General features: G+C 38.4%; 1 protein-coding gene across 2 annotated transcripts; it reads left to right on the forward strand.

Moving 5' to 3' along the window:
* The first annotated feature begins 13,625 nt into the window (after nucleotides 1-13,625).
* fscn2a (fascin actin-bundling protein 2a, retinal) lies at nucleotides 13,626-19,959 on the forward strand. Of its 2 annotated transcripts, none has more exons than XM_053653960.1 (5): nucleotides 13,626-14,814; nucleotides 17,815-17,971; nucleotides 18,629-18,759; nucleotides 18,837-19,040; nucleotides 19,230-19,959. In XM_053653960.1, exons 1-5 carry the CDS (start codon nucleotides 13,992-13,994, stop codon nucleotides 19,433-19,435), a joined length of 1,521 nt encoding a protein of 506 aa, XP_053509935.1. In that variant the 5' UTR covers nucleotides 13,626-13,991; the 3' UTR covers nucleotides 19,436-19,959. The 2 variants fall into 2 exon arrangements, with proteins under 2 accessions (XP_053509935.1, XP_053509927.1); XM_053653952.1 differs by having other exon boundaries at nucleotides 18,629-18,750; nucleotides 18,873-19,040.
* Nucleotides 19,960-26,927: the final 6,968 nt, after the last annotated feature.

A 26,927-nucleotide genomic window follows, 5' to 3' on the forward strand; every position in this document is an offset into this window, starting at 1 on the left:
ACTGTGTCCCAAATGCTGTTTAATATTTCTCAAAGATTAGTGCCTGAGCAAATAAAAGTGACAATAAACAATTTTGATTCATTTTTGCAAATTTGTTAACACAATAATTCTACAATAACTAGCTGTGATTATTACTATGACTAGCTGTGATTATTCATAATTATTGTTCAATAATGGTATGCAGCTGAATTTTCATGGTGTTAATCTACAATTTATGGAATTGCCAGGGGGGTGTTGTCATCTGTTGTATGAGAGCCATGTGTACACACTGCTAAAAAAAAAATCCCTCCAAATGGCTTATTTTCTATGACTGTGATGACATGGTGCAAAAGTGGAAAGAACAGATGCTGATTTTCAGCATGCTGAAAAAACTTGATCATGATCATCAGAAACTGAGACCAAGGCCAACAATAAGACTTTAAGTAATGATACCAACACCAGAACTTTTATTAATAAGATTCTAAAGAATTAGATCTTGAACATGATTCTCACTCCAGTCACAATTCTAAATAGTAAGATCCCAATCTGAGATTTAGATCTAAGATCTATGGTATACAGTTGTAGAAGGGAAATGATGAATAAATCTGGTGTCACTCAGCTGAGGATGGGTTCCCTTTTGTGTTCCCTTGGGTTTCTTTTTGAGCCTAGTTCCCCTGAAGGTTTCTTCGTCATGCAATCTCAAGGAGTTTTTCCTTTCCACTGCTCATTTTTTTTTGCTCATTAGTGATAAATTTCATTTAAAATATATATCTGGATTTCTGTAAAGCTGCTTTGTGACAATGTGCACTGTTAAAGACAATGTCCACATTTCATCAATGGTTAATAATAATAGTAATAATAATAATAATAATAACAACAACAACAACAACAACAACAACAACATATGTTCAAAGGAAAAATGTCGCTGCAGCACCCCAGGCTCTTTCAATGGGAGAAAGCAAATCTAAGGATTTGGACCAGTAACATCGAGCCAATCATGATAAGAAGACATTGTGACTTGACTGTTAATCATGTTGTTTGTGAATTCAGAAAGCTCTGCCTCTTGGATTAGTATTCAGGCATTCTAGCCGAAGTATGCTCAGAGGGAACACCGAAGAAAGAGGTCTTTAGCTAACATCACCACAATCTCTGACTGCAAATGTTGAAATATATTTCAATATATGTACATATTCAATCCATCGTTACTGTCTTAAACTTAATTAATTTTTTAACCTGTTCTACAACCCCAATTCCGAAAAAGTTGGGACAGTATGGAAAATGCAAAACAAAAAGAATCATTTGAAAATTCAATTAAATTGAAAACACATTATTAACACAATATTTTATGTTTTACTTTGTGAATTTAATTTATTTTTGAAAATACAGACTCATTGCAACACACTCCAAAAAAGTTGGGACAGTCTACTATTTACCACTGTGTAACATCACCTTTTCTTTTAATAACACTTATTAAGCTTTTGGGCGCTGAGGGAAGACACCAGTTGATTAAGTTTAGCAAACGGAATTTTCCCCCATTCATCCATTATGCTTTTCTTCAGCTGTGCAACTGTGCAGGACCTTGTTGCCTTATTTTGCATTCATAATGCGCCACACATTCTTAATCGGTGACAGGTCAGGACTGCAGGCAAGCCATGCTAGCACTCACACTCTCTGCTTACGCAAGCACATGCTTGTAATCCAGCAGAATGTGGTTTGGCGTTGTTCTGCTCTGGATGGCAGCGTATGTTGCTCCAAAATGTGTACATATCATTCTGGTATACATAATGTGTACATACACATTAATGGTATCCTCACAGATGTGCAAGTTACCCATGCCGTGGACACTGACACACCCCATACCATGACAGACGCTGGCTTTTGGATTTGACACTGATAACAGCTTGGATGGTCCTTTTCAACAACCATATTATCCAATAATCTCATGCAGGCTTCCATGGCATCTGATGGACTCCATGCTCCATCATGTGATCGATCCCTGCACTCACCACTAGCCTATTCATACCCCAAGTCACCAGATATCTAATTACAATGTGTTGTAAGGTAAAATATGAACTCTTTGAAGAATCGCTACAGAATCATTCTCAGTGACATTGCTGAGCCGTTTGTAGGCCTGATTGATTTTGAGCCTGATCTCGTTTAGCTTTCGGCTCTTTTGGATTTGCCTAGCTAATGACAGTTTGCTCAGTGCCTGACCCTCATTTGTTTCATGGCTTTTGGGTATTTTCTTGGCTTTTCATTTGCTTTATCTTCATTTAGCACTCTCTCATTCTGCGTCACGACACAGGCATAATTTTCTAATGGTATACACTCAATAAGTGGAATACTTAGTATTTCAAATAAAGCTGGTTGGTTGCCTAAATTTACAAAGCCCTGTAACAGTAAGATATTTAAATTATAATTCAATTCAATTTTATTTGTAAATCCCTTTTAACACTACACGTTGTCAAAAGCAGCTTTACAGAGATCCGGATGTAGATTTAGATTTAATGAACAAGCTAGAGGTGAAATCCCTGAGATTATATAAAGAAGATGACCCATATTCAATAGGGAACCTACCCTCTTCTGGGAAACACCCAATGTTGGGATTATGAATGATTACTCAATTGTATACTATAAGGTCAAACATTACTAAGTGTGTTGAAAAAAAATTCAGTACCATCAGAGTCTTTACAAGGGTTCTAAGGTACAAGAGGGAATCCCCAGCAATTGTAGAGTATCCATGTGGGATCATCCACAGCAGAAATTGAGTTGCAACTGCTGAAGCTCCATGCAGAAGTAGAGCATCAGATTGAATCATGCAGGTCTGGTGGGCAAGAGGAGCCAAAGTAATAGATTTGTATCAAGCAAATGGTAGGCTAGTTTTGCTCTATTAATTGTGGGCAATGTAAACATTTACATCCATTAAAATGTAACTCATCTACCACATCTCTCCATTTAGCTGGTTAAGTCTGGTATATCATGAGGCTTTTTTAGCAATAAGAAAAAAGGTAGGACATCTGCCAAGGATATGAAGGTAAGATGAACTGAATTAGGTGAAGTGTGATGGGCATGTGTTATGGACTTCTACTTTCCCTTGTCCACAGTCAAGCTGTTTCATGAAATAATGTTAGGAACAGACAGAAAGGTGGAAAGAAGAAATGATTACTTTCAGGCACAGTATGTGGGTGACAAGGCAGAGAGAATGGCCTTGGTGGAACCACCAAATAACAAATTTGACATTTCCCATGGTATGGTACACTGTCAGTGGTCTCTGAGGATGTCCATAATCACACTTCATGGTACAGTTGTGGTTTCATGCACTCAAATTTCTACTGTACATATGCATGCATGTAAATGAGGGATGAGGTCATGGTATGTGATGGCCAGGCATTAACATTATTGCAGGAGCAACCAGAACCCAAAGGGATGTAAACAGACTAAAAATACCATATCTTTCTTTGGTGGTAAATGAGCATCTCAAATTTTTTTTACTATTCTTGTTGTGCTAATATATTCAACATGGCTGCTGCATCTTAATTGTTCATTATATTTTTATTTAAATAATTTGCATGCAATATAATTAGCAGGTAGTGGTTAGCACGTTCGCCTCACACCTCCAGGGTCCGGGGTTTGATTCCCGCCGGGGCCATGTGTGTGAGGAGTTTGCATGTTCTCCCCGTGCTGCAGGGGTTTCCTCCGGGTACTCCGGTTTCCTCCCCCAGTCCAAAGACATGAATGGTAGGCTGATTGGCATGTCTAAAGTGTCCGTAGTGTATGAATGGGTGTGTGAGTGTGTATGTGATTGTGCCCTGCGATGGACTGGCACCCTGTCCAGGGTATACCCCACCTTGTGCCCGATGCTCCCTGGGATAGGCTCCAGGTTCCCCCGTGACCCTGAAAAGGAGTAAACGGTAGAAGATGGATGGATGGATAATTATCAGGACAAAAAAGATAGATGGTCATATTTTCCATACTACCATCCATCCATTTTCTGTACCGCTTACCCTACACAGGGTCGCAGGGGAGTCTGGAGCCTATCCCAGGGGACTCGGGGCACAAGGCAGGGAACATCCTGTATGGGGTGCCAACCTATCGCAGGGCACAACCGCACACACCACGGACAATTTGGAAATGCCAATCAGCCTACAATGCATGTCTTTGGTCTGGGGGAGAAAACTGGAGTACCCGGAGGAAACCCCTGAAACATGGGGAAAACATGCAAACTTTGTGCACACAAGGCAGAGGTGGGAATTGAACCCCCAACCCCAGAGGTGTGAGGAAAACATGTTAACCACTAACCATGGTCATATTTATTGCTCTTTATTGCTCTTTATTGCTACATAAATAAAATGGATTATTATGATTTCTCATGTGCATGTGTGTTACAAACAATTACTCTTAGACTATGAAGAGGAGTCATTTCATTCATCCATCCATCCACCCATCTGTGTTCTAAGCTAGCTAAATTGTCACCTAGCATTCTATTCATGCCCCCAGGTTTATAGGTTTTCCCATTATTATTATTATGGTGCCAAACATAGAAGGTGTGTAGGCACCCTATTGTTATTCTAACTTTTCTTCTTTTTCTTCTTGCTAGGGTGTCTATGGCAGCCCAAAGTACCATCGTGTAAAAAGTTGTGAAATTTTGACACACTAATTAGGGAGGGTCTAAGGAACATTCTGACCAAATCTGGGCCAAGTGCTGCCAACATTCTAGTCTACCATACAAATTTTGGTCAAATTTGGCCTAATTTGAAAGTACACGTCTGTCCAAAATTTAGAAGCCGGGCATCCATGGATTAGATTAGATGTTCCACCATCTTGGATTTTGTCAAAAACTGTTTTCCACTACTCCTTCTACATATTTTGTTCCATGTTCACCAAATTTGTCATACATCATCTTCAGAGAAGTCTCACAAAACTTATCAAAAGAATTTTGAATACTCCAAACAGTTTGCCCATAATGGGCCAACAAATCTGACAGCAAAGCCACCAAACAGGAAATGAGGCTGTATCTCAGCAATGACCTTGCACACTGATACAAATCTTGGTAGGCGTTTCAGGACCATGCCCTGATGCTATGCAATACATTTTGTGGCAGTGCCACTTACTGCTCAGAAGTTACAATAACATGTTAAAAATGCCATTTTTGCTACTCCAGCATCAAATTTTGTCCAATCTTCACCAAATTTGTCTCACGTCATCTTGATACCTGTCTAAACATTATCAAAGGAACTCTGAAATTCAAAACCATTCTCCCATAATGGATTGGCAAATGCATGGAGCTGCAAATAATTCTTGAATCCCTATGCCTATAGTTATAGCTCTGCTTTCCTGTGATTGCTTATGCAACAACTGTAGCCCCTCTGTGAATGTGTGGCCTACTGAGCCTGGGTGCTTGGCCCCTGAAAATGCTGCTTGCAGCTTTAATTATAATAATTTTTAATAATGATGATGATGATGATGATGATGATGATGATGATAATAATAATAATAATAATAATAACAAGTACAATTATTGTTATTATCATCATCACATTATTATTATTATTATTATTATTATTATTATTATTATTATTATTATTATTAATAATAATAATAATAATATTAATCAATAAATTCTTACTACTGAAGATACTGATATCTTCAGTATTAATACAGCTGATACTAATACCCAATTCTTTAAAAACTAATCTTCAGGGTGTTTTTTTTAAAAATGATACTAACAAATCCAGGGAGGTGACTTTACTTTTTAATATATTTTTTTTAAACAAGGCATAAACTAAAAAAGCAAAAAACACTTAAGGCAATGTTCAAAAGGCTAGAACACCAAAAAAAGAGTACAAACTAACTACCCTGTTCACTGAGAAGGGAATGAGATGTTGCATCATTCTTGACACTTTGGGAATGCCCCCTGGCGGAAACAGTGTCTGAATACCTGTGAAATCACGCAAATCTGATTGGATTGCCTCAGTCAGGTGACGAAGTAGAAACACTTCACGAAGACTATATAAGGCACCCACAAACTATGTCATTCAGCTTCTATTTGTTTGAAGGAAGATGCAGTTTGCAGGCATGGCAAAGTATGGCCAAAGAAATGCAATGTCTCGTTCCCTTCTTAGGGAACAGGGTTACATACATAACCCAGGCATTCCCTACAGTGCATCACACTTGATGCTTTGGGAATGAGAATACTCACTATGCCATACTGAAACATGTCTGTCAAAAAATGTCTGTTGAAGTATATATGCACTAAAACATTTCTTGAACAAACATAGAATGTCTCATCTTACAGCATACCCTCAAATACTGCCTTAGAGGAAGCCACACCCTCGAGTATAACCACCTAAGTCTCCTTGAATTCACCCCTGTAGAATCCAAGCACCTCAGTTACTGGTTCTACTGGCAATATTTATCCCACAAAAGAACAGACACGCATTAGAGCGTACACTTCCTTGTGGATAACGCTCTAATATTAAAAACGTTCTCCCAACCTTGGTTGAGAGACACCTAGGAGTTGGTACCCCTCAGGGGCCAGACTTATAACCTACACTGCCTCAACAGGTCTTTGATGTCTGATAACCATACTCGGAGTTGGTCTAAGGCTTAGACTCTAAGCGGAGCTGCCAGCAGTAGACTTTACTGATTTTGACGAACTCGGGAAATCGGGAAAGAGGCATGGCCTCAACCACTCCATGCCCCGGGCCTCAGCCCCTACCTCAGTAGGATGTCTGTCTTCAACAATATTCCCCCTTTAGATATGAGAAGAAATATTTCCTCAGAAATACCCTGCGTTCATACCAGCCCTAACAGACTCGGCTGAAAGGGGGTGGGGGGGGGGGGTATGCGGGAGTGTGCAACATTTAGATCTTATTGTGACAAATTAGTACTCGAATTGAACGTACAATATGACAGTATATATGTAACATACTGAAACCACACGTATGATGAGCCAGGTTTCTGGTAACGCAATCTAAGCTCAGCTACACTCCAAAAGGCCCACCCAGAAGCCCCTCAAGATCAATCCCACCCTTTACTTTTAGGACCCCTCAGGTAACCTAATATATGGCTTGGTAGGGACTTTCCCCCTAAATATGAGAAAAATATTCCCTCAGAAATATTATGGACTCACCTGCCCCAACAGCCTCGACTGAGGAGCGGAGGGGAAATGTTGCTGTGGGAAAATGCGGCTTTAGATAACAGTGTCTAAGCTGGATAAAACATCCAGAAACTGCCTGTAAGAGAGCATGGTTTACATAACAGAATTGAAGTCAGCTACCTTCCCTCATCCCTTTTGCCCCTTTATGAGCATTTGACCACCTGAACAGCAACTATATAACTTAAATTCTTCTGAGAAGCATTTGCGAAAAAACCCATCACCTCAGTTACTGGGTTTAACTAAAGCTAATCATACCACGATGAGATGAAACATATTAGAGCATACACTTCCCCGTGGATGAACCCCAGCACAAAGCATATAGTCAGCCGTTAAGTAGCCACACCGCTAGTCTGCCTGTGAAACGTCTCGTAGCCCCTGCACCTCAGTGACAGGGTCTAACTGATGCTATCCACACCACGAAGTGAAGCAATACATATTTAGAGCATACAATTACCCCATGGGTAAATTTGAAGCGTTTGTATCATTATCCTGGTAGTCACTGGGTCCCACTACGCTTGGAATCACGATGTGAAAGAGACATGTAATAGAGCGTAAAACTTTCCAGTGATAATAAATACCCCCTTTAAATATGAGAAGAAATATTTCCTCAGAAATATTCTGCATTCATAACAGACCCAACAGACATGGATGCAAGAATGTGCGATTTTCAGATTTTATTGTGTCAAATCAATACTCGAACTGAATGTGGAAATGATAAACTGAGCATAACACACTGAAACTGCTCATATAATAAGCACAGTTTTAGGTAACGCAGACCCAAACTCAGTTGCATTCCCGTACCTTGGCAGACTCAAGGGAGAGAGAGAGACTTTTTTTTAAGTGAAAGTATCATAAGTTCATTACTCTGCCCAGCTCAATGAACAGGGACATAAGAACGTGGAAAATTGTTGAATAGATGAGGCCCTACAGAAATACTGGGGGCAGTAACAACCTCAAAGTCCCCAATACCCCACTTTATCAGCCCCACGGGACTACTTCTTTCTTCTAGCACTTAGAACGATCCTCAGATCCATTCTCGTGCCTCTGGAGAACTGGGATTGTGGCTGCCCGGACAACCTGTCTCTGTATGGGGGGAGGCGTGACCTCCATGATTTGAGCCGGCAGGCATCCTGCTCCCTTCAATCGAGAAAAGAGCCAGCTGAGCCCGGAGTTTTTTTAGTGAGAATTTCTCACAATGCACACAGACAGCCCCCTCAAGGACTCTACCCCCAAACATTTAACACAGAATGTGTGCCCGTCATCAGGAGCATGGTGGAACACAACCTCTGAAACCTAGGGTAAAAAAAAGCTGAAAGACATAGTTTGTGGGTGCCTTATATAGTCTCTGTGACGCATTTCTACTTTGTCACCTGTGATTTCACAGGTATTCAGACACCGTTTCGGAAACAGGGTGTTCCCAAAGCGTCAAGTGCGACGCAACGTAGAGTTCCCTTGGAAAGGGAACACACACCAGACAACACAAATGCCCAGCAACCAGAGATGGAAAGCACAGTACTTTTTAAAAAAAAAAAAAATTCAAGAAACACATAATACACTTTTGTTCAATTGCTGATTTTAAACATTATACAGTTAAGTATGTATAAACCACTTGTATAACACAGAACTTATTACGGGGACAATTTAAAGAAAACACAAGATGTGTACACAGGAAATCAGTGAAACAACCAAGGAAGACATTGAAACTATGAGGGAGGTTGCGCTCTGGCGATCTGGAGGGGAATTGTCCATGGTGTAAGTGACACTTACGAGCTTCACAGTTGAACTTTTTCACACAAAAATAGCTTGCACTGTAAATATAATAAATAAAATAATGTACAAAACAGGACCATTTCTGAACATTTCTGGGCCCTAAATGACAAATAATTCATAGCTAATTTTATATACACTCACCGATATATATACTCACTCAATGATTTTTTGCATTGTGCTGGTGCCACATGATTGGCTGATTGGATAACTGCATGAATGTGAAGGTAAGTCCTTTTTTCCAAATGTTTTTTTTCCTCAGGCATATGGGACACATGATTTATCACATATACACTGTTATCATAAAATATATTTTACATCACGTTTCTTGTAAAAGAAAGGCAAACAATATGTGAACTACTGGCACTTTAAGTTTATATAATATCAACTATTTAAATGTTTTAAATATATAATAAAGTTTTAAAATTGAATAGTTTTCTCATGGGTATGGATATTTGACTGAGTTATTTCACAGAAAGATATCTTTATCTTTACTCAAATATGACCTTTGGATACCTTAAATACTGAATACTCTACTGTACATACAGTTGATGCATAAGGATAATGTAAGCAGAACATATAAAGTCATGCTCACCAAAATGTGGTGAGCTAACTGCAATAGTGATTTTTAATTGAATTTTAATTTTACTTATTAAAAGCCGTAAAGCAATTTAAGGGTGCACCTAAAATCTTTTTCTATAGAGTATAAAGTTGTCAATATTATACCTAGTCAAAGTTTTTACTTAAGAAAAATAGGTGAGACTCTTAAGCACAGCGTCCTACTTTGCAATTCAAGTAGCTCATGTGTGCTCGCAAAAATTCGGATAGCTTTTTCATATTAGCTTCATGTCTACATTGTTAGAGTATGTGTTAGTACCAAATTTTACTTGCTTGACATCCTTTCCTTCACATATCACAAAATAGGGAAAAGCCAACCCAGTACTAACTGGTATTAAGTAACTTAAAATAATTAATGGGTTCTATTGTATTAGCTAGCATAACTGGTAACACTTTAGAATCCAGATCCGTCATTAATGATTAACTACACAGTTAATTAATAATTAATAATGCAATATTAACTTTCTAGTAACTACTATTAACTAAGTAGAAACTCTGATTAACTAATAAGTGAGTAATAGCACACAGATGTATGTGGTAGTTCACTATTAGCTAATCAATAACTACTATTTCTTTCATGCCTCCCAGAGAACTACTAAGAAACTATATACTGTTTCATAATTAAAGTGAAACCGCTACTGTTAAAGAATAAACAAGATTGTTTACATAAATAAATAGGTAACAGCAGACTTATGATTTGGGTAAGCTGTTTGTGAGGGACCAAGGCAGTCAAGGCACAAAGGACACAGTTTCCCCCAAAAAAAGAGTTTAATGAATCACAGTATATATTTGCCAATAAATCTAATTAAATTCAAACAATCAAAATCAATATTTAGGCCTATAAAAGAGGTCAACTATTAACACAGGCCACATCATATTCTATTCATTACAAACTCAATAGAACTAAACTCAAATAACTGAGGACTGAACAGAACCAAACTGAGTTAACAAATAAATCAACAGAGGCACATTTATACAAATGGACTAGTCCACTTTAGACACACAGGGGAGAAACAAAACACTACAAACTTACACTGCAAACAAAAGTACAACATTAAAGACAAGGTCAGCTGAATAACTGAAATAAAGATAGAAACAAATAAATAAAAAAAATACATAATGAATAACAAAGTAAAGAAAATGAACACAAAACACCCCACTCTCCCCACAGTCAGTCTGCATCTTGGTACTGGCAAGCGGAACTAAAAATAGCAGTGAATGTGGCGTGTCGGCCTTTAATGCGCACGGACCCCATTGGCGATTCCGCAAGGCAACTATACACCAGCCATCCCCTCCTCAGCTCATTCCACACAACAGTAACTTAAAGGAAACAGTATTAACAAAAGTGTGTATAATACAACATAAATTAGGATGTGTGCACTCTAACTAGTTAAATGATGCACTGGAATTAATAAAGTATTTGAATGAAACACAAACTGAGTCTGAGTCTTAATATGTAGTGATTACCGATATGCAAATATGTAAATCACTGAGTGAACAGAAACAAACAAAAAAAAAAACCTAAAGATTATGAAAGGTTGGTTTATTTATAGCCTAGCATTAATTAGCTTCGTTAGTAATTATATCAATGGAAGGTCCTCATGAGTTAACTTAAACTGCAAACTTATTATTAAACCATACGCCATCGCTAAAGACGTTAACATTAGCTAGCTTGCCACAGCAAATGTTTCTAACCATGAAATGTCACATAGGACCAAACTTGCAGAAATAAAAAAATAAATAGAAATATATGACTTTTTTCCTTCATTTATTATTTTCTGCATTTACTCTTTGATTTATTTTTACATTTATTTTTATATGTATTTATTTATGCATTCCTTTATTTTTATGTTTATTTACTTCCACATGTATTTATCCATCCATTTTCTATACTGTATATCCTTCATGGTCACGGGGAACCTGGAGCCGATCCCAGGGTGCATTGGGCACAGGCACCCTGGACAGGGTGCCAATCCATCACAGGGCTCAATCCCATAAACATTCATATACCACGGACAATTTGGACATGTCAATCAGCCAACTGGGTGAGGAAACTGGAGGCATGAAAGAAATAGTAGTTATTGATTAGCTAATGAACTACTGCATACATCTGTGTGCTATTACTTCGTTAATCAGAGTTTCTTGTCAGTTAATAGTAGTTACTAGAATGTTAATACTGCGTTATTAATTTCTTCCTGTGTAGTTAATCATTAATGATGGATCTGTATTCTAAAGCATTACCGCATAACCAATATTAGCAGTGAACTGGTGATAAATAACAAAAACGTCAGTATATCATGAAACACACATAAGTCTAAAATTTAAATAGATTTAAGGTTTTGTTTTAGCCCTAGTGTCCCTTTGAGATGCAAAGTATGAAAGTAGTTGCTTTGTAAATAAGAATGTAAATTTCCTTTTTTTGAATTCCAACAGTGGGACACACTCAGCATCCACAGTGAGCACATTAATTTACCAGTCCTTTGAAAGCCCAATAATATTAACTTAAGCCCTTAAAAGGATTTATTGACCCAATATATACCATGTCCATTAGTGCTGAGTGAGGATTAGGGATAGATTGGGCATGCAGGGCCGGTTAGTGTTAGGTTTAGGCTAACACAGTGTCTTTTGCATTTTATCAGGTGAGGCTGTGTGAGGGCTTATGCTTCGTTTCACTTTAGTACCAAGCCAACAGCTGATGTGCAATGGAGAGGTGGTGTGACCTAACACAACTCCACAACTACATACCCAAATACAATAAACGTTTTACTTTGTGAAAACATTATTAAAACATTGGCTTAGTAAATAATTAATTGTGTTCATTCACATGGCAAATGACTTTATCTAAAGCAACTTACAAATTAGGTAGAATACAGAGGTAGAATGGCAGAGGCCTTGCTCAATAGTCCCATAGAGGCTCCTGGCAGGGAATTTACTTACAACCTTTTATCATTACACTTTTAGAAAAATGGGTTTTACTGGCAGTTTCACCCCTCCTAACCTCGAGGGGCTGTAAGAATCACCTGGATACCTGCTTGTGTACTTGTGCATGCATGCCAAGACCTATAATGTTATGGAGTGACTGTAGCAGGTGGGGCATAGTTTAGTGTGAGAGTGTGAATTGGGTGATGTGCCAAAAGGGTGATGGCTGTTGAGGCACATCTGTATTTTACTTCTTTATGTTTCTTTCTTTCTCCCCACAGTGAGCAAAGTGTGTGTTAATGGTGCAGAGCAGCAGAAAGAGAGTGTGTTTTGTTCATTTTGCCATCTGTCCAACATGCTATTAGCAAGTCAGATAAATAAAAGTTCAAGTTCAAAGCTTATACTGGGTTTGTTGTGTTCTCCAGGCAGAGTGCTTTCTTCAATGGAACATAAAGTTTGTGATGGCCCTGTAAGTGTCAATATGGGAGATTATGAAGAAACCACATTTAGATTGAAGTACTTATGTATCAGATGTTGGCCACAAAACAAAGGAGCAAAGTGGTTTCAATACTTTTTAATGTGACTCTACTGACTTGCTGACTCTCAATAGAGTCAGTAATGCTAGGGTCTAGGGGTGAGGTAGTCCTTATTATTGTATTTTGTGTCTTAGCTACATGACTGGTAAATTAGGAGGGACACAAGGTATCGGGCAGTTTTCAGGCAGGATACTGACATATATGGAAGAAAAAGTTGATCCTGCGAAAAAGAAAATAACCGCAGTCAAACTAGATGTAAATTGGAAATATTTACCTAGGAACAAACATAAGGGAGAAAGGCCTGACTCTTCCTTCAGTTGTAAAAACACTTACCAAACGCACAAATTCATGTGATCTCACAAACACATTTTCCGTTTAATAAATATTTGCCCAGTTTAAAAAAATGAAATCAGAGAGCAAGTGGACAAAATATGAAATGGTCAAAAAATGTTTCTCTGAAGAAATTAAACAATGCATTCAAGATCCTGATCCACTCACTTATCCACCTACTACAAATCTAATATTGGTGAGTGGACAGAGGCTGTCAGGGAAGACAAGAATCGAAAAGTAAATTAAGTAGCAGTTTTATGCAGTAAGGGTTTGTGCAGAAAGAAGAAAACAGACAGAGAGGTGGAGTTAGAGCCTTGCTGTGTGATGTCAGAGGTGTTACTTTGTGTTGTCCTGCTGAGCCTAATCCAGATGGATTAAGGAAAAGAAAGCAGGCACCTGTACAACTGCAGTAGAGGTAGAGAGACATTAGCTAGTGAAGTGTGGAGCAAAAACAAACAAACAACAACAGCAAAAAGAGCAACAACCAAAAAAAAAAAAAAAACCTTAGTAGTACTGTATGACAATAAGGAACAAGAAGGACAGAAGGGTGAGTAAATCTGGAACCAGAGGATTAGAGGAATTTCAAAGGGATTTAAATTTACCTGTTGTAGCCTTAATAAAAAAGCACCCAATTTTCCATCTATCTTAATCATCTAATACCAAGCTGTAGTTATCTGATCAAAATGGCTACCAATGGAATAAGCAAATCTTTAAAGCTCCAATTTGGGCTCATCAACTATGATAACCGCTACCTCACAGCTGAGACTTTTGGCTTCAAGGTAAATGCATCTGGTACAAGTATGAAGAAAAAACAACTCTGGAGTCTGGAGCAGGATGACCAGGATGGTCAGGTGGTTTTCCTTCGCAGTCACCTTGGCCGTTACCTATCCACAGATAAAGATGGCAAAGTGAATTGTGCAACTGAGGTTCCAGAATCTGACTGTCGCTTTTTGATTGTAGCTCAGTCAGATGGCCGCTGGGCCTTGCAGTCAGAGCCTTATCTGCGATACTTTGGAGGCACAGAAGATTTCCTGACCTGTTTTAGCCAGACCATTGGAGAAACTGAGTTGTGGACCATCCACTTGGCCCTCCACCCACAGGTTAACATGTTGAGCATAGCGCGCAAACGCTATGCACACTTGTCTGATTCAAAGAGTGAGATTTCATTTGACAGTGATATCCCATGGGGTGTGGATTCCCTGATTACCCTGGTCTTCAAGGAAGGAAAGTACAGTGTGAAAACATGTGACAACCGCTTTCTCAGTAGCAATGGAAAGCTGGTAGATGATTATGGTCCTGAAACAGCTTTTACATTGGATCTCAGGTCTGGTAAGCTGGCTTTCAAAGATAATGAGGGAAAGTACCTAGCCCCAACGGGTCCTTCAGGCACCTTGAAGTCTGGGAGATGTACAAAGCCGGGTAAAGATGAGCTTTTTGATCTTGAGGAGAGTCATCCTCAAGTGGTTTTCCTGGCAGCCAACAAAAGATACCTATCTGTCCGTCAAGGTAACCACTATGCTTTTTTACTTTGAGCAGATATATATTGTATATTGATGGACCATGACTAAATAGCAAGTAAGGCAATGTAATGTGATGTAATATAATGATTTCAGTAAAGTAAAAATTGTTCATTATTTTTAGCTGATTCTTTGTAACGTTTAGCACAATTTTCGTGCATTCATGCAAGTCAAACAATGTTATGCACTGTGATGTTTTACAGTCCACAAATAAATATTTGCAGACTGGTTTGGAAAATACTAGGAGAGATCAATGAATTTGGGAAGTCCACAAGTACCATCAAATATTTTTATCATATTAGCTAGTGACAAGGCAGATCTTTGCTGTGTATTATTATTTACCTATCAAATGAACTAGCTAAAATTGGAGTCTCAGGCTTAATTTATATAGGTAGCATGCCATTTTATTTTATAATTTTATTTACAATGTTATTTTATAGTTGTTTTCAGACATGAGGTTCTTTTGTTGCTTCAAATTTGTAAACTATAACCCACCAAACTATACCTTGAGGTCATGATTGCTAAGAGCACAGATAGACATTTGGAACAATCTAGTTACTTTTTTAGGCACATATATCTCTATATCTGGTTCACAGAGGTCTGCAGTTTTATTCTGCACTCATACAAATTATAGGCCAGCAACACTCATATTACTTTAATAACAGTAATGGGATAATGGGCTAGAAATGTAACCCTGTAGGGCAAAATAAGCTTCTGAATGGCATTTTGTAGGGTAACAGTGACCAAGAGTGGAAAGGAAAGAACTCAGTGTGAGGTTTGATGGGTAAACAGAGAGAAGAAACTAAGATGATTCCCACCAGATGTTCCTTTTCAATATGTGATCAAGGTCATGCTTAACCTATGGAATTACTAGATGATCAAAATATGCTGTGAGAAACATTTTATTGTACAGGATACAGCAACCACAGTGCTGAAACTGCAATACACAGCAAATCAAGTCATCAGCTATCTAGTCTTAGACAAGACATTTATGGCCTTTGTAGGAAGCATTAATTAACTCTGGTATCCTCACTGTAAACCCACTGCAGATTTTAGTTGCATATGAGTTCAGTCCTGTTAACAAGCCAGAGATTTTTTGCTATAACAAACCCTACTAGTGAGCTATATACAGTAGAAGGGTAAAAAGGTTTGTTTGATCGAAGGGGTAGGCAGGTAGAAGAAACAGATCTAAGACTTAATTCAGGCATACTTTTATCATACTGTTTAGATGAAATACAGAGGAAGAGGCAGATTGATTGCTTTTAATCATCGTAATATGGCTGGGCATAGCTCCAGCAATAAGTAATATGAATAAAATTGCATTCATCTGCTATAAATCCAATTTTCATTAGTATTTAATTGGACAGTGTTCAGAAATTACATTTACAAAATGTCCAGCAAATGGAACACATGAGCACATCTTAAATAGTTAAACTACTGGTAGGTTGTTGAGAATCTCACTGGACTCAACCAGTGGAATGAGAACATACTGTAAAGTACAGATGTATGTTGCATTGCAAGAACATATATATATATATATATATATATATATATATATATATATATATATATATATATATATATATATATATATATAAATAATTTAAAGAAATGGGGAGTAAGAAATCTTCTTTACATTGGTTTACATTTCTTTACTTTAGCTCCCCATTGCTTTATGTTAGTTGGAGTAAGGCACATGAAGCTGCTTAGTTGGCCCTTCACATTTGCATTGCTCCATGCATAGATCTACTGCAGTAAGCAAATTAACAGGTGGGGAGGAGTTTGTAGGTGCAGGATTATTCTAGTAACAGGCTTAGAATAAGAGTTAGAAGGTAATTCTTAGACATGCCATGATGAAATATGTGTTTACATGCTGAGTTTTTATTATAGATATGCTGAGATTTTATTGATTTATTGAGATTTTATTGTTTTATTTAGATAAAAAGTTTTTTTTTTTTATCTAAATGCATTTAAATGCACAACCCTGTAGAGAAGACAATAGAGTAGACAATTTTATACTTGTTAAGGGTTTTGTGAGATATCTGCATTACCTCCTTTCACATTTACATGAATTCCTTGAGTAATATTAAGTGGCATCAGCATTTGGCACAATTATGTATCATAATACATAATTTATGATATTAGCTTTATTTAGTAAGTGATTAGTTATAAGTGAGTATTTTGGTTAACATTTCACCTCAATACACCATGGTAAAAGACACAGGACACTTAGCCTACTTATCACATTCTCTTAGAATAAACGAATATTCTCCCACATGGTTGCTAATAATGAATAAAAGCCAGCAGTATGCACAAATCTACAATGATATCACTGTCACGTTATGGAACATAGTGGAGGCTGAGACGGAAGCAAGTGCAGGTTAATAGTTTAATCCAAGAAGTACAAGTTCAAAGGATCAGGCAGAAATCAATAAACAAAGTAAGGCAGAGGTCAGGTGATCAGGCAAACAGTCCAAACAAGGCAAGGCAAAAAGCCGAGGTCATAAACATGAACAAGGTCAAAAAATAGAATAAAGAAACACAGTATCATGGCTTGATAATGACAGAGACAGAAGGCAACTGAGCATATACTTTGCCAAGAGCGAATGCATAGAAAGTCCTTTTAAACTGTGTTTGTGATTGTGCTGTGAATTGAATGCAGGTGTGCATGATTAGAATGAAGGCGAGTGTTCTGGGAATTGCGGTGCAATCCCCGCAGTGCAGGATGGGAAATGTAGTCACTGTTTTGCTGTGATATGACAATCATGCTAACTAGTCTGTGATGTGCACGATTTCCTTTGCCTTAGACTGATTAATAAAAAATCAATTGCTAATTCACAGAAAACCTAAAAAAAAAAAGTAACACTACAATATAGGGTGATTTCAAATGTTCTAATTGCCTCTTATAAAAATGTTAAGGGTAATAATTTTTTTTTAGTAATTTCAATCACAATCACTGAACACCCTCACAAATACCTTCTGTTTACAGGTGTCAGCATCTCAGCCAATCAGGATGAGGAAACAGATCAGGAGACATTTCAGATGGAACTTGACCAAAAGACTAAGAAATGCATGTTCAGAACTAATTCAGGGAATTATTGGACACTCGTCATTCATGCAGGCATCCATACTACAGCCACAGAAATGTAAGGCAATGTCTGTATGCATTTTTACCATTTCTGATATTTGGTTTACTCTTTTTATTTAAATATCCAGGTTTTAGGTTTAGAGTAAACAAGGAGAATCAAAGGGGCATTGTCATTACACAAATAGAAGAAATTGCTATAGGACTTTATAGAAAAATGATGAAGCACACTTACTTACTTACAGTCAGGTCCATAAGTATTTGGGCAGTGACACAATTTTCATAATTTTGCCTCTGTAGACCACCACAATGGATTTAAAATGAAGCAATCAATAAGTGATTGAAGTGTAGACTTTCAGCTTTAATTCAAGGGGTCTAACAAAAATATTGCATTAACCCTTTAGGAACTACAGCCATGAAACTGACTTTTAAGCAGTTTCATGCCAGGCGTGGCCAGTTCCCTCAATATTTCATAACAAATTAAGGAGCTAAAGGGTTGAATCCAAGCACTGAATTTGGTAGCTGTTCATGGGAACTCTTAATATGTCAGCCATATAATGGCAATATACTAGACTCCTATTAGATTTTTACTTGAATAAAATTATTTTAATTAATTTATTTGATTTTGTTTTTATTTCAATGGCTTTATTTGAATCTTTATATTAATATATTATTCATATGCTTAGAATAAATATATTGTGTATACACTCACCAACAGTGAGCCCAACACAATGTTCGACATAGAATGGCTTGGTGGAAGAGTGGCTCTAAAAGCTAGTAATGGAAAATATGTCTGCAACAGAAAAAATGGACAGCTTGCTGCAGTCAGCGATACAGTGGGTGAGTGTAATAAGATAATAGGTCAGCTACCTGACTTATTAACTCATTCAAATTCCATTGCTGCTATCAAACCTATAAAAAAGAACAAAGGATAAGCTTTCACTCTTCTTGTGCGCCTTTAGGCAGTGATGAGCAGTTCTTGTTGAAGTTGATAAACCGTCCAATCCTAATCTTGCGAGGGGTGAATGGCTTTGTTTGCCACCACAAGAGCTCCAATACACTGGACGTCAACCGCTCTATTTATGACATCTTCTCATTGCTCTACAACGATGGTGCATATCACATACAGTGTAAGTCCATACATCAAATTTAAAGTGGTGCATAGTCTCTTTGAGTATAGTAATAACTATCTTTCAGACATTCTACTATATGGATTTTAACAAAGTAGAAGTAGCTCTAGTTTAGTGTCTAGATTCCTCAGCTGTGCTGGTAAAACAAACAAACAAAAAAACCTACTAACTGTTTGGGTTCCTTCATAGGTGGAAATGGAAAGTTCTGGTATGTCACTAGCAGTGACTTGGTGTGTGCAGATGGTGAAGAGCCAGAGAACTTCTTTCTAGAGTTTCTGGAGCATGGAAAAATGGCCATCAAGAGCAAAAATAATAAATATCTGCGTGCTGACCAAGGAGGCACTCTCAAGTGTGACGTCACTACTATGGACAGCTCCTGTCTCTGGGAGTACTGAGTCTTTTAATGAAGCTTCACTAATACACCAAGTTGTAGTAGCAACAGAGCCACACAGACTGATGAATAAGTAAAAGTCATTTGCTGTTAATGGCTGACATATTTTATTAATTTTTTTTATCTGTTAAATACTGTCAATGACGAGGACTCAAGTCTGTCTATAGTGCTGCCATTATCTTTGTATTTTTGACTATTATACATTGTTATTATTTAGCTTAGCGAGAACCATAAGTAGTTCCTGATACTGATATTTCATTTTTGGTGTTTCCACTTCACATTAACCTGCCTTTGATATTTATATGTATATAAAATACTTAAAAGGTAATATAAAGCTCTCAGAGTGTTGTTGCTGTGTCCTCTCAATAGGGCCTTAAAAAGTCCTAGCAATCCTTCTTATTTAACCCTTCAATGCTTAAATCATCTAAGGGTTCTTGTTTTGGGTGGCTGTGAGTGTTTACTGAGCTAGTAGTCTACATGGTAACATGTTGGACATAGTATGAATTTAACTTTTTGCACCTGCTTCATTAAAATGCTCATTTCATTTGATTAAATTTCTACTGTTTCATTCTTATGATGAAGGCCAAGTGAGGTTCATTTCAGTTGTGATTAAGATAATAATTGACATACTTCACATTGAGTATGTCATTTGCCATTTAAAGCAAATAAATAATAGCTGCACAACCCAATGTCACAAATTGTGATATATCACAGTTTTACAAACCTGTAAACACACCTGTAATAAATAATAAATATATAAACCTGTCCAATGGGTGTAGGACATTGTGTCCAGGGAAGTGTCCAGGGTGGCACTGGACACCCCTGGCATCTGATTGGCCACCCCGGGTGCCACCCCAACATTTTATTCGCTACTGGTAGTTGCTGATGCTGAGTGGCACATCATTTCACCTCTTGTCGAAAGAAGAGGTTTTTTATTTTCTCCGGCACCGTGTGCAGTTTTCAAATTAAGGACGAGCCAAGGACGAGAGAATACGGTTGCAGGATACCATAGAATAAGAAAACATCATATTTGAAGTAAGTTTTTAAGGTTTAGCATCAGGTTTGTTTGCTGAATAACTTTTATGAGACACTGTGTGAGTTAATAAGGCTCCAATAGGCTACCTGTAATGTTAGGACGGCACATATAAATAAGGCGATACAAGCGTGGCTTCATTTAGTTCCTTTTAATAAACAACATCCAATAGCCTTTAACAATGTCTGTGCTCCCACAGCTTCATTTCTGTATCTTCACCGATCACCGATTCATCACCGCACTGTCCCTATTAGCTATGCATATCACTACCAGTATACACGGTACTCTCTGTATTACCCAATATAACCATACATATCCCCAGGGCTCTCAAGTTTTATCAAAAGTCTGGAGTGAGATTACATCTCTTAGGGGAGGCGTCACTCATATATTTGCAGCAGCGGCCCCTCGGCACCACCTAATTCTCTCAAGTTTTTGGTAGCAGTTAAATTTTACCTATTGTTCATAATTGACCAGCACAACCAGCAGAGCTTGCCCTGAGCATGTATGTCAAGCTGTGTGTGTGTGTGTGTGTGTGTGTGTGTGTGTGTGTGTGAGTACACATTTCAGTTTATGAATGGTGTTTGTGTTTGTACGTGTTTGTTGCACATGTTGATGCCTTGATGATGGGGTAGGGGGCTCCCACTTAAAGCACTGTGGCTCAAGGCCAGCCATTTTCAAAGTCATGATGGATGATAGCGTTCCGTCCAGAGCCAAACTGTTCCTAGTTTTGGTTTTGTTCAAACCCACCATGAAGAACGCTCTCTCTGCATCTGCATTCGAGTGGGGAAGAACTAAAACCAGTCTGGCAATCTTAGACAGCCTTCCAAATCTGCTCAACTGGTCACCTTTAAAAAAAAAATTAACCAAGGAGGCCTAATTACTCTCCTAAATTTTTTATTTGCATTCATTAAGCTGATTAAGTAAATGTCAAAGAGTGTAGAATCTCTATTACAATATTTTTCATTGATGACATATAAAATAATAATTTAGCACTAATTTGGCTATATTCCCCAACGTCAGCGGGACAAGTTATCCCTTACTTCTCAACATGAGAAATACAAGGTGTGGCATGTGAACTGGTTGAAATACGTGTGTCTCACGGTGAATGCGTGCCAAATCGCCATTACTGCAGTGGTGATCCCTAGTTTTATAAATCGTATAAATAGTTATTTTACAAAATAGCTTTGTATGACTCTTTTGTACCCGAATTTCACAGCTTTTAAGTCTGACGTTTTTGTGTAAACCGAGTTAGAACAGAGACTTGTCAAAAATATGTCTCTGTTATGTATGTCGTGTAATGGGGGCTGAGATGGATGCAAGTGCAGATAAGAGCTTTACTGAAGAGAGGCAGGCAGAAAAATCCAAAACATGAAACACAGGCGTGATCAAAAACAGGTAAAGGGTCAGGAGATTGGCAAACGGGCATAAATGAGACTAAGCTAGAATCAAATAACGAGGATGAGAATACGACAAAAACTATAGCATGTAAATGAGGAACAAAGGCTTGGTACGGTGGTAACACTCACACAATACTTCACACCACATATAGACACATGATTGGTTTAAGTAACAAACATAATCAAGGGTGAACACCAAACAGCTGACACTAATGTTGACACATAAGGGAACAACCAATGACATCATAACAAATGCACATGTCAAAAGTAAACAAAGTCAATGTCACTGAAACCCGGAAGTGCTTGCTCACGCTTCGAGCTTCAGAGCACACTGCATGCTACAGCACTAGCGCAAGGGGAATGTGCACGCCACAGACTGTCCGGGCTCTGCCCTTCCGCAGTCTGCCTTTTGCGTTCTGTCAACATTACCTTATCAATTAACATTTAGAAAATTGATTTTTGACATTTGTGAATTGATTCAGAATCATCCATGTCTCACTGCGATGCATCTAAGAATCAAATTTTTCCCCCACCTTTAGTTATTACTATCACATGTGTGTGTGTTTGTGTGTGTGTGTGTGTGTGTGTGTGTGTGTGTGTGTGTGGACCTCCGAAAGTAGCAGTGGCCACCCCATGTATAAAACTCTAGTTCTGCCACTGGTGTAGGATGACACAGGGTAAAATGATTTCCAGTAAGACTTGTAGATGATTGTTTACCACAGAAACACTGGCAATGGAAAGTTTTTTCACTGCATCTTTGCCAATGCTACTGAGAATAAACTCATTAAACTTACTAAAGATATGTCCAGAATTGTTGGGAAACACTCAGCAATGAAGGATTAGGTAAGGTAGGACACATAAGATAAGGTAACATTAACTGGCTGACAGCTCAAGGAACTCAGCCGACTCAGGTTGAAAAGGCCCTTGCCATTTGGCAAGCAATGTCAACCTTAGATGGGAAGCAGTACTAAGACTTTATCGCCTAGTGTAAACTATCTCATTTGGCAGCACCTATTATAGAGCCTTTGACACAAGATCTGGTGTTTTTCTTGCAGGTCTAGGATATACTGAACTTAATCTTTACTCGTCATTGGACTGTTCGCCCAGTTTTCTTTAATCACATCCAACACCCTCTAGGGCTTCCACCTGTATAATAATTGAAAAGGGGAAAACTCAGTGAAGGCTAGGGGCAAATAATAGGGCATCCAATCATTTACCCAGTTTCAGCTCTTCTCCTGCACAAACTTACAAATCATGTTTTTAATGAGGTGCTCCATTAACCCGCCCATTTGAAGGTGATTTACACCTGTGTGGATTGCTTTAATTCTCAATAATTCATCATGTTTGTGTCGTTTATGTCAGGGGGTCCCAAACTTTTCCAGGGCAAGGCCCCCCATATGGCATTAACATTTGACTGAGGCCCCCCTTTTGCAAGACGTCTTTAAAACACATTAAAAATACAGACTTCTGAATATATCCCCCTTTTTTATTACTAATAATTACATCTTGCATCTTTGCATTACATTACATTAGGAATTGATTGTGTGTGTGTGTGTGTGTGTGTGTGTGTGTGGTTGTCTGAGAGAGAATTTATTTTTCAAACCAAATTGTTGAGGGCCCCCGGGCGCCCCCTGGCGGTCCCCATGGGGGCCGCCCCCACTTTGAAAACCACTGGTTTATGTGACATAAATGAAATGCACTGATCAGTTAGGAACTTTTTCGGATCCCAAACCAGGAGATTAATCAAAACAGGTGCCTCAGCCATGCTCTTCGTGGAGATCATTCCCAGGGGCTCTGCTTCGGGATATAGTTCACAAGAACTATGTCTAATGGCCTGATGAGATTCATGCCAATTCTTTTTGTGTACATCACTGTGAATGGCCTGCCAGTAAAAACAAGCCATTAACTGGACTAGTGTATTATCTACCACGAGGTGCCCTGCCATGGAGTTAAAATGAGCCACTTCAAAAAGCAATTCTCTGTGGATTTTTGGGACCTTTTTGGTTCTTGATTATGGATAAATGGGGAAAGGTTATCACTGCCCCAGCCTGTACACTCTGGCCATCTATTGCCATAACCTGAGTGAATGTATTCTTCAAAGTATTGTCACACATTTGTTTAGCAGGAAAATCCATTAGGGGCTCAAGGAGATGTGCTTGATTCCATGTCTGCATGCATCCCAGACATTGGCATAAGTGTGAGATATGACAGCTAACAGATCGAGGACTCAGGTTGAGAATGCACATGAGCTTTTATTTTACTTGTGCTATAGCATACTATTTAAAAGGGGAAAAAAGAAAACAGGCAAACTCCCTCTGTCCTTTCAGCTCACACTCTATGATAAGGTTACTGTGAACACTCCCCTCTCTGTTCCTTTGTGTTAACAATTTTTTCTCTTTGTTAGGAGGATTTGTAGGAGGATTTGGCTCTGGCCTCTGAGTAGTGCTTCTCTCTGCATTATTGTAAATATAAATAGTATTACACTATTTTCAAAGAATTTTGAAACGGGAGAACTTGGCTCTGGCTGCTGAGTAGTGTTTCTCTCAGCATTATTGTAAATATAAATAGTATTACACTATTTTCAAAGAATTTTGAAACAGGAGGATTTGGCTCTGGCTCCTGAGTAGTGTTTCTCTCAGCATTATTGTAAATATAAACATTTGGCTCCGGCCGCTGAGTAGTGTTACTCTCTGCATTATTGTAAATATATACAGAATAACTCTATTTTGAAAGAATTTTGAAATAGGAGGATAAACCAAGTCCGTCTCGGTAGCATGCATGATTGCTTTTTTCTTCTCTGTTCCTCTTGCTATTTTAGCATACTTTACTGCCACATTGCACCTTCCTGCTGTCTTTGTTGTCTGTTGTCCTTGTTATGTGTTCTGTATTTGTTCTGTATATAAATCATTAGACATGGTTAGAAGTGGTCAGTCTAAATAACTCAAACTGACAAATATTCAGAAAGTACACCTCACTACACTGTCAGGCCCTCTAACTCTCAAATCCAAAGTCTCAATGATCTCCTTTTGAAATCATAATGGGCAGACCAGTTCCAACCCTGTGGACTAAAGCTAACCCTGGTGTTACTTTTGCAGGAGACCTGGACATGATTGTTGGCGATTACACTCAAGCATTAATTGAAAAAATCGAACAACGTGGATGGTAATGTCTTTGCTTCTCTCCCTTTACCTGCAGAGAAATTTACTCCCCTTTTCCCCAGGTGATACAGTACTAGTAAAAAACCTCAACCCCAGGAAAGTTGGAGAAGCCGCCTTTGGACCTCCCACAACAGTGATTGCCGTCGCTCGCACGGCCGTACTCGCTTACTCTCAACCGCAGTCGATTCATGCCAGTAGATGGAAACGGTGTCTGACCAGAACCAGCTCACTCAAGAAAGGAGAAAATTCACAATCAAGCAGCCTCAGGGAGCCTCTTCTTGTCTCAACTTAACACATACACATATATATTTTAATGTATTAGCCTTGAGAACAAGTATAAACAGTGAATCATGCCCTGTTTGGAGGGAGCATATAAGTGGTGGGAGCTGATGTTGGCTCATGGATCTCTGGGCATTACTCACCGCTTATGGGAAGAGTGTGTGCAGGTCCCATTGTGACCTAAGAGGGCATTAATAAGTTTACTGTGAACACTCACCTCTCTGTTCCCTTGTGTTAACACTTTTTCCTCTATGTTCCTTTGTGAACACCTCTTTCTTCTTTGTTCCTCTGTTAACTCTTCCCAACCAGGTACAGAGAGATAAAGCCCCTCACCATTCGCACATTCATTTGAGTCCCCGAACATCATTTGTGCACATTTACATACATTCCTGAATAACATTTGCTTGTATTCCTATGACTTCATGAAAACCATATATGGAGTTATTCCTGTTTTATATTGATTATGCTTCCTGTTCTATGCAAATATACCCTTCTGCCTAGCCAATCAATAGTTAACCCATTGTCTCTCTTGTGTGTCAAGCATGATATATACTCTGCCTTTCTTTGAATAAATGAGAGATCTTGTCATTTGAATTTTGTGTGTCTGTGTGTCATTTGGCAACTCTCCCATGACCTTGGTGTGGGAAGTGTGGAGCAGGGCGAGAGCACCATCTTTCTTGTGTATGTTCTCTTTCTTGTTTCCCAACATTGCAACCCTCTCTTCACAAATCCTAACACTCTAGCACACACATACACAACAGCTTAGCTTACTCTCAAGGGAGAGACAGAGAGAACCAGCTTGTTACTAAGCACCCACAAATCAGCAACCTCTGCCATGTTAATTTGCTCATTCCCCCAAACTCTTGCTGCAGACTCTGACTAAATCATGTCCCCACATGCCACAACCTATTAATCACTGACTTAGCTATCGGTGTTGTTGAACTGCAGGTAAAATTACCTTGCAAAAGCGACTTCCTGCAGCAAAAACACAGAAGTGTGAAAAGGGTCATTTGTCTTCTAACACTGTAGAATGACATTCTACATTGTAACAAAGCGGATAAAACACTGTTCTCTGCCAAGTTCTGGGCCGGATTATCCAATGGGCATTATGGGCACGGGCCCATGCACACTTGGGGCCAAAGTGAGGGGAAGAAAAATATATTACTTTCTTTATTTTCACATTGTTGAATACGGAGGGCAATGTCTGGTTGGGTCACACAAGACTAAAAAAGAAGTGCACCACTTAATGTCTACAGTGGTGTAGTTTGTAGGGAGTGTGGTGCCTGAAAGGTCTTTAACACGTTCAACCTGAGTTCAAATCCACCTTTTACCGAACTCTCTCTTCTCCCTTTTACATCACATATCAGATCGGAAATACATTTATTTTCAATAAAACTGTAGAAAATATTTGAAAAGTGGAAATAAAGTGCCTAACGACTTTAATAATAAAGTATTTGTAGGTTAGAGGTAGGTGTAAGGAGGGCTTTATTGTCCCAATAAGGTGACATCCATTTAATAATTTTAATAAATATAATCATTTACACTCTATGTTATTACTGCATCCTGTTAATGTACAACAATTCTGAGGTGCAAATAGAATCTGCCACTATTTATAAGTATAAATAGCAT

Source organism: Ictalurus furcatus, chromosome 2 (assembly GCF_023375685.1).
Source record: "Ictalurus furcatus strain D&B chromosome 2, Billie_1.0, whole genome shotgun sequence".
Taxonomy (NCBI): domain Eukaryota; kingdom Metazoa; phylum Chordata; class Actinopteri; order Siluriformes; family Ictaluridae; genus Ictalurus; species Ictalurus furcatus.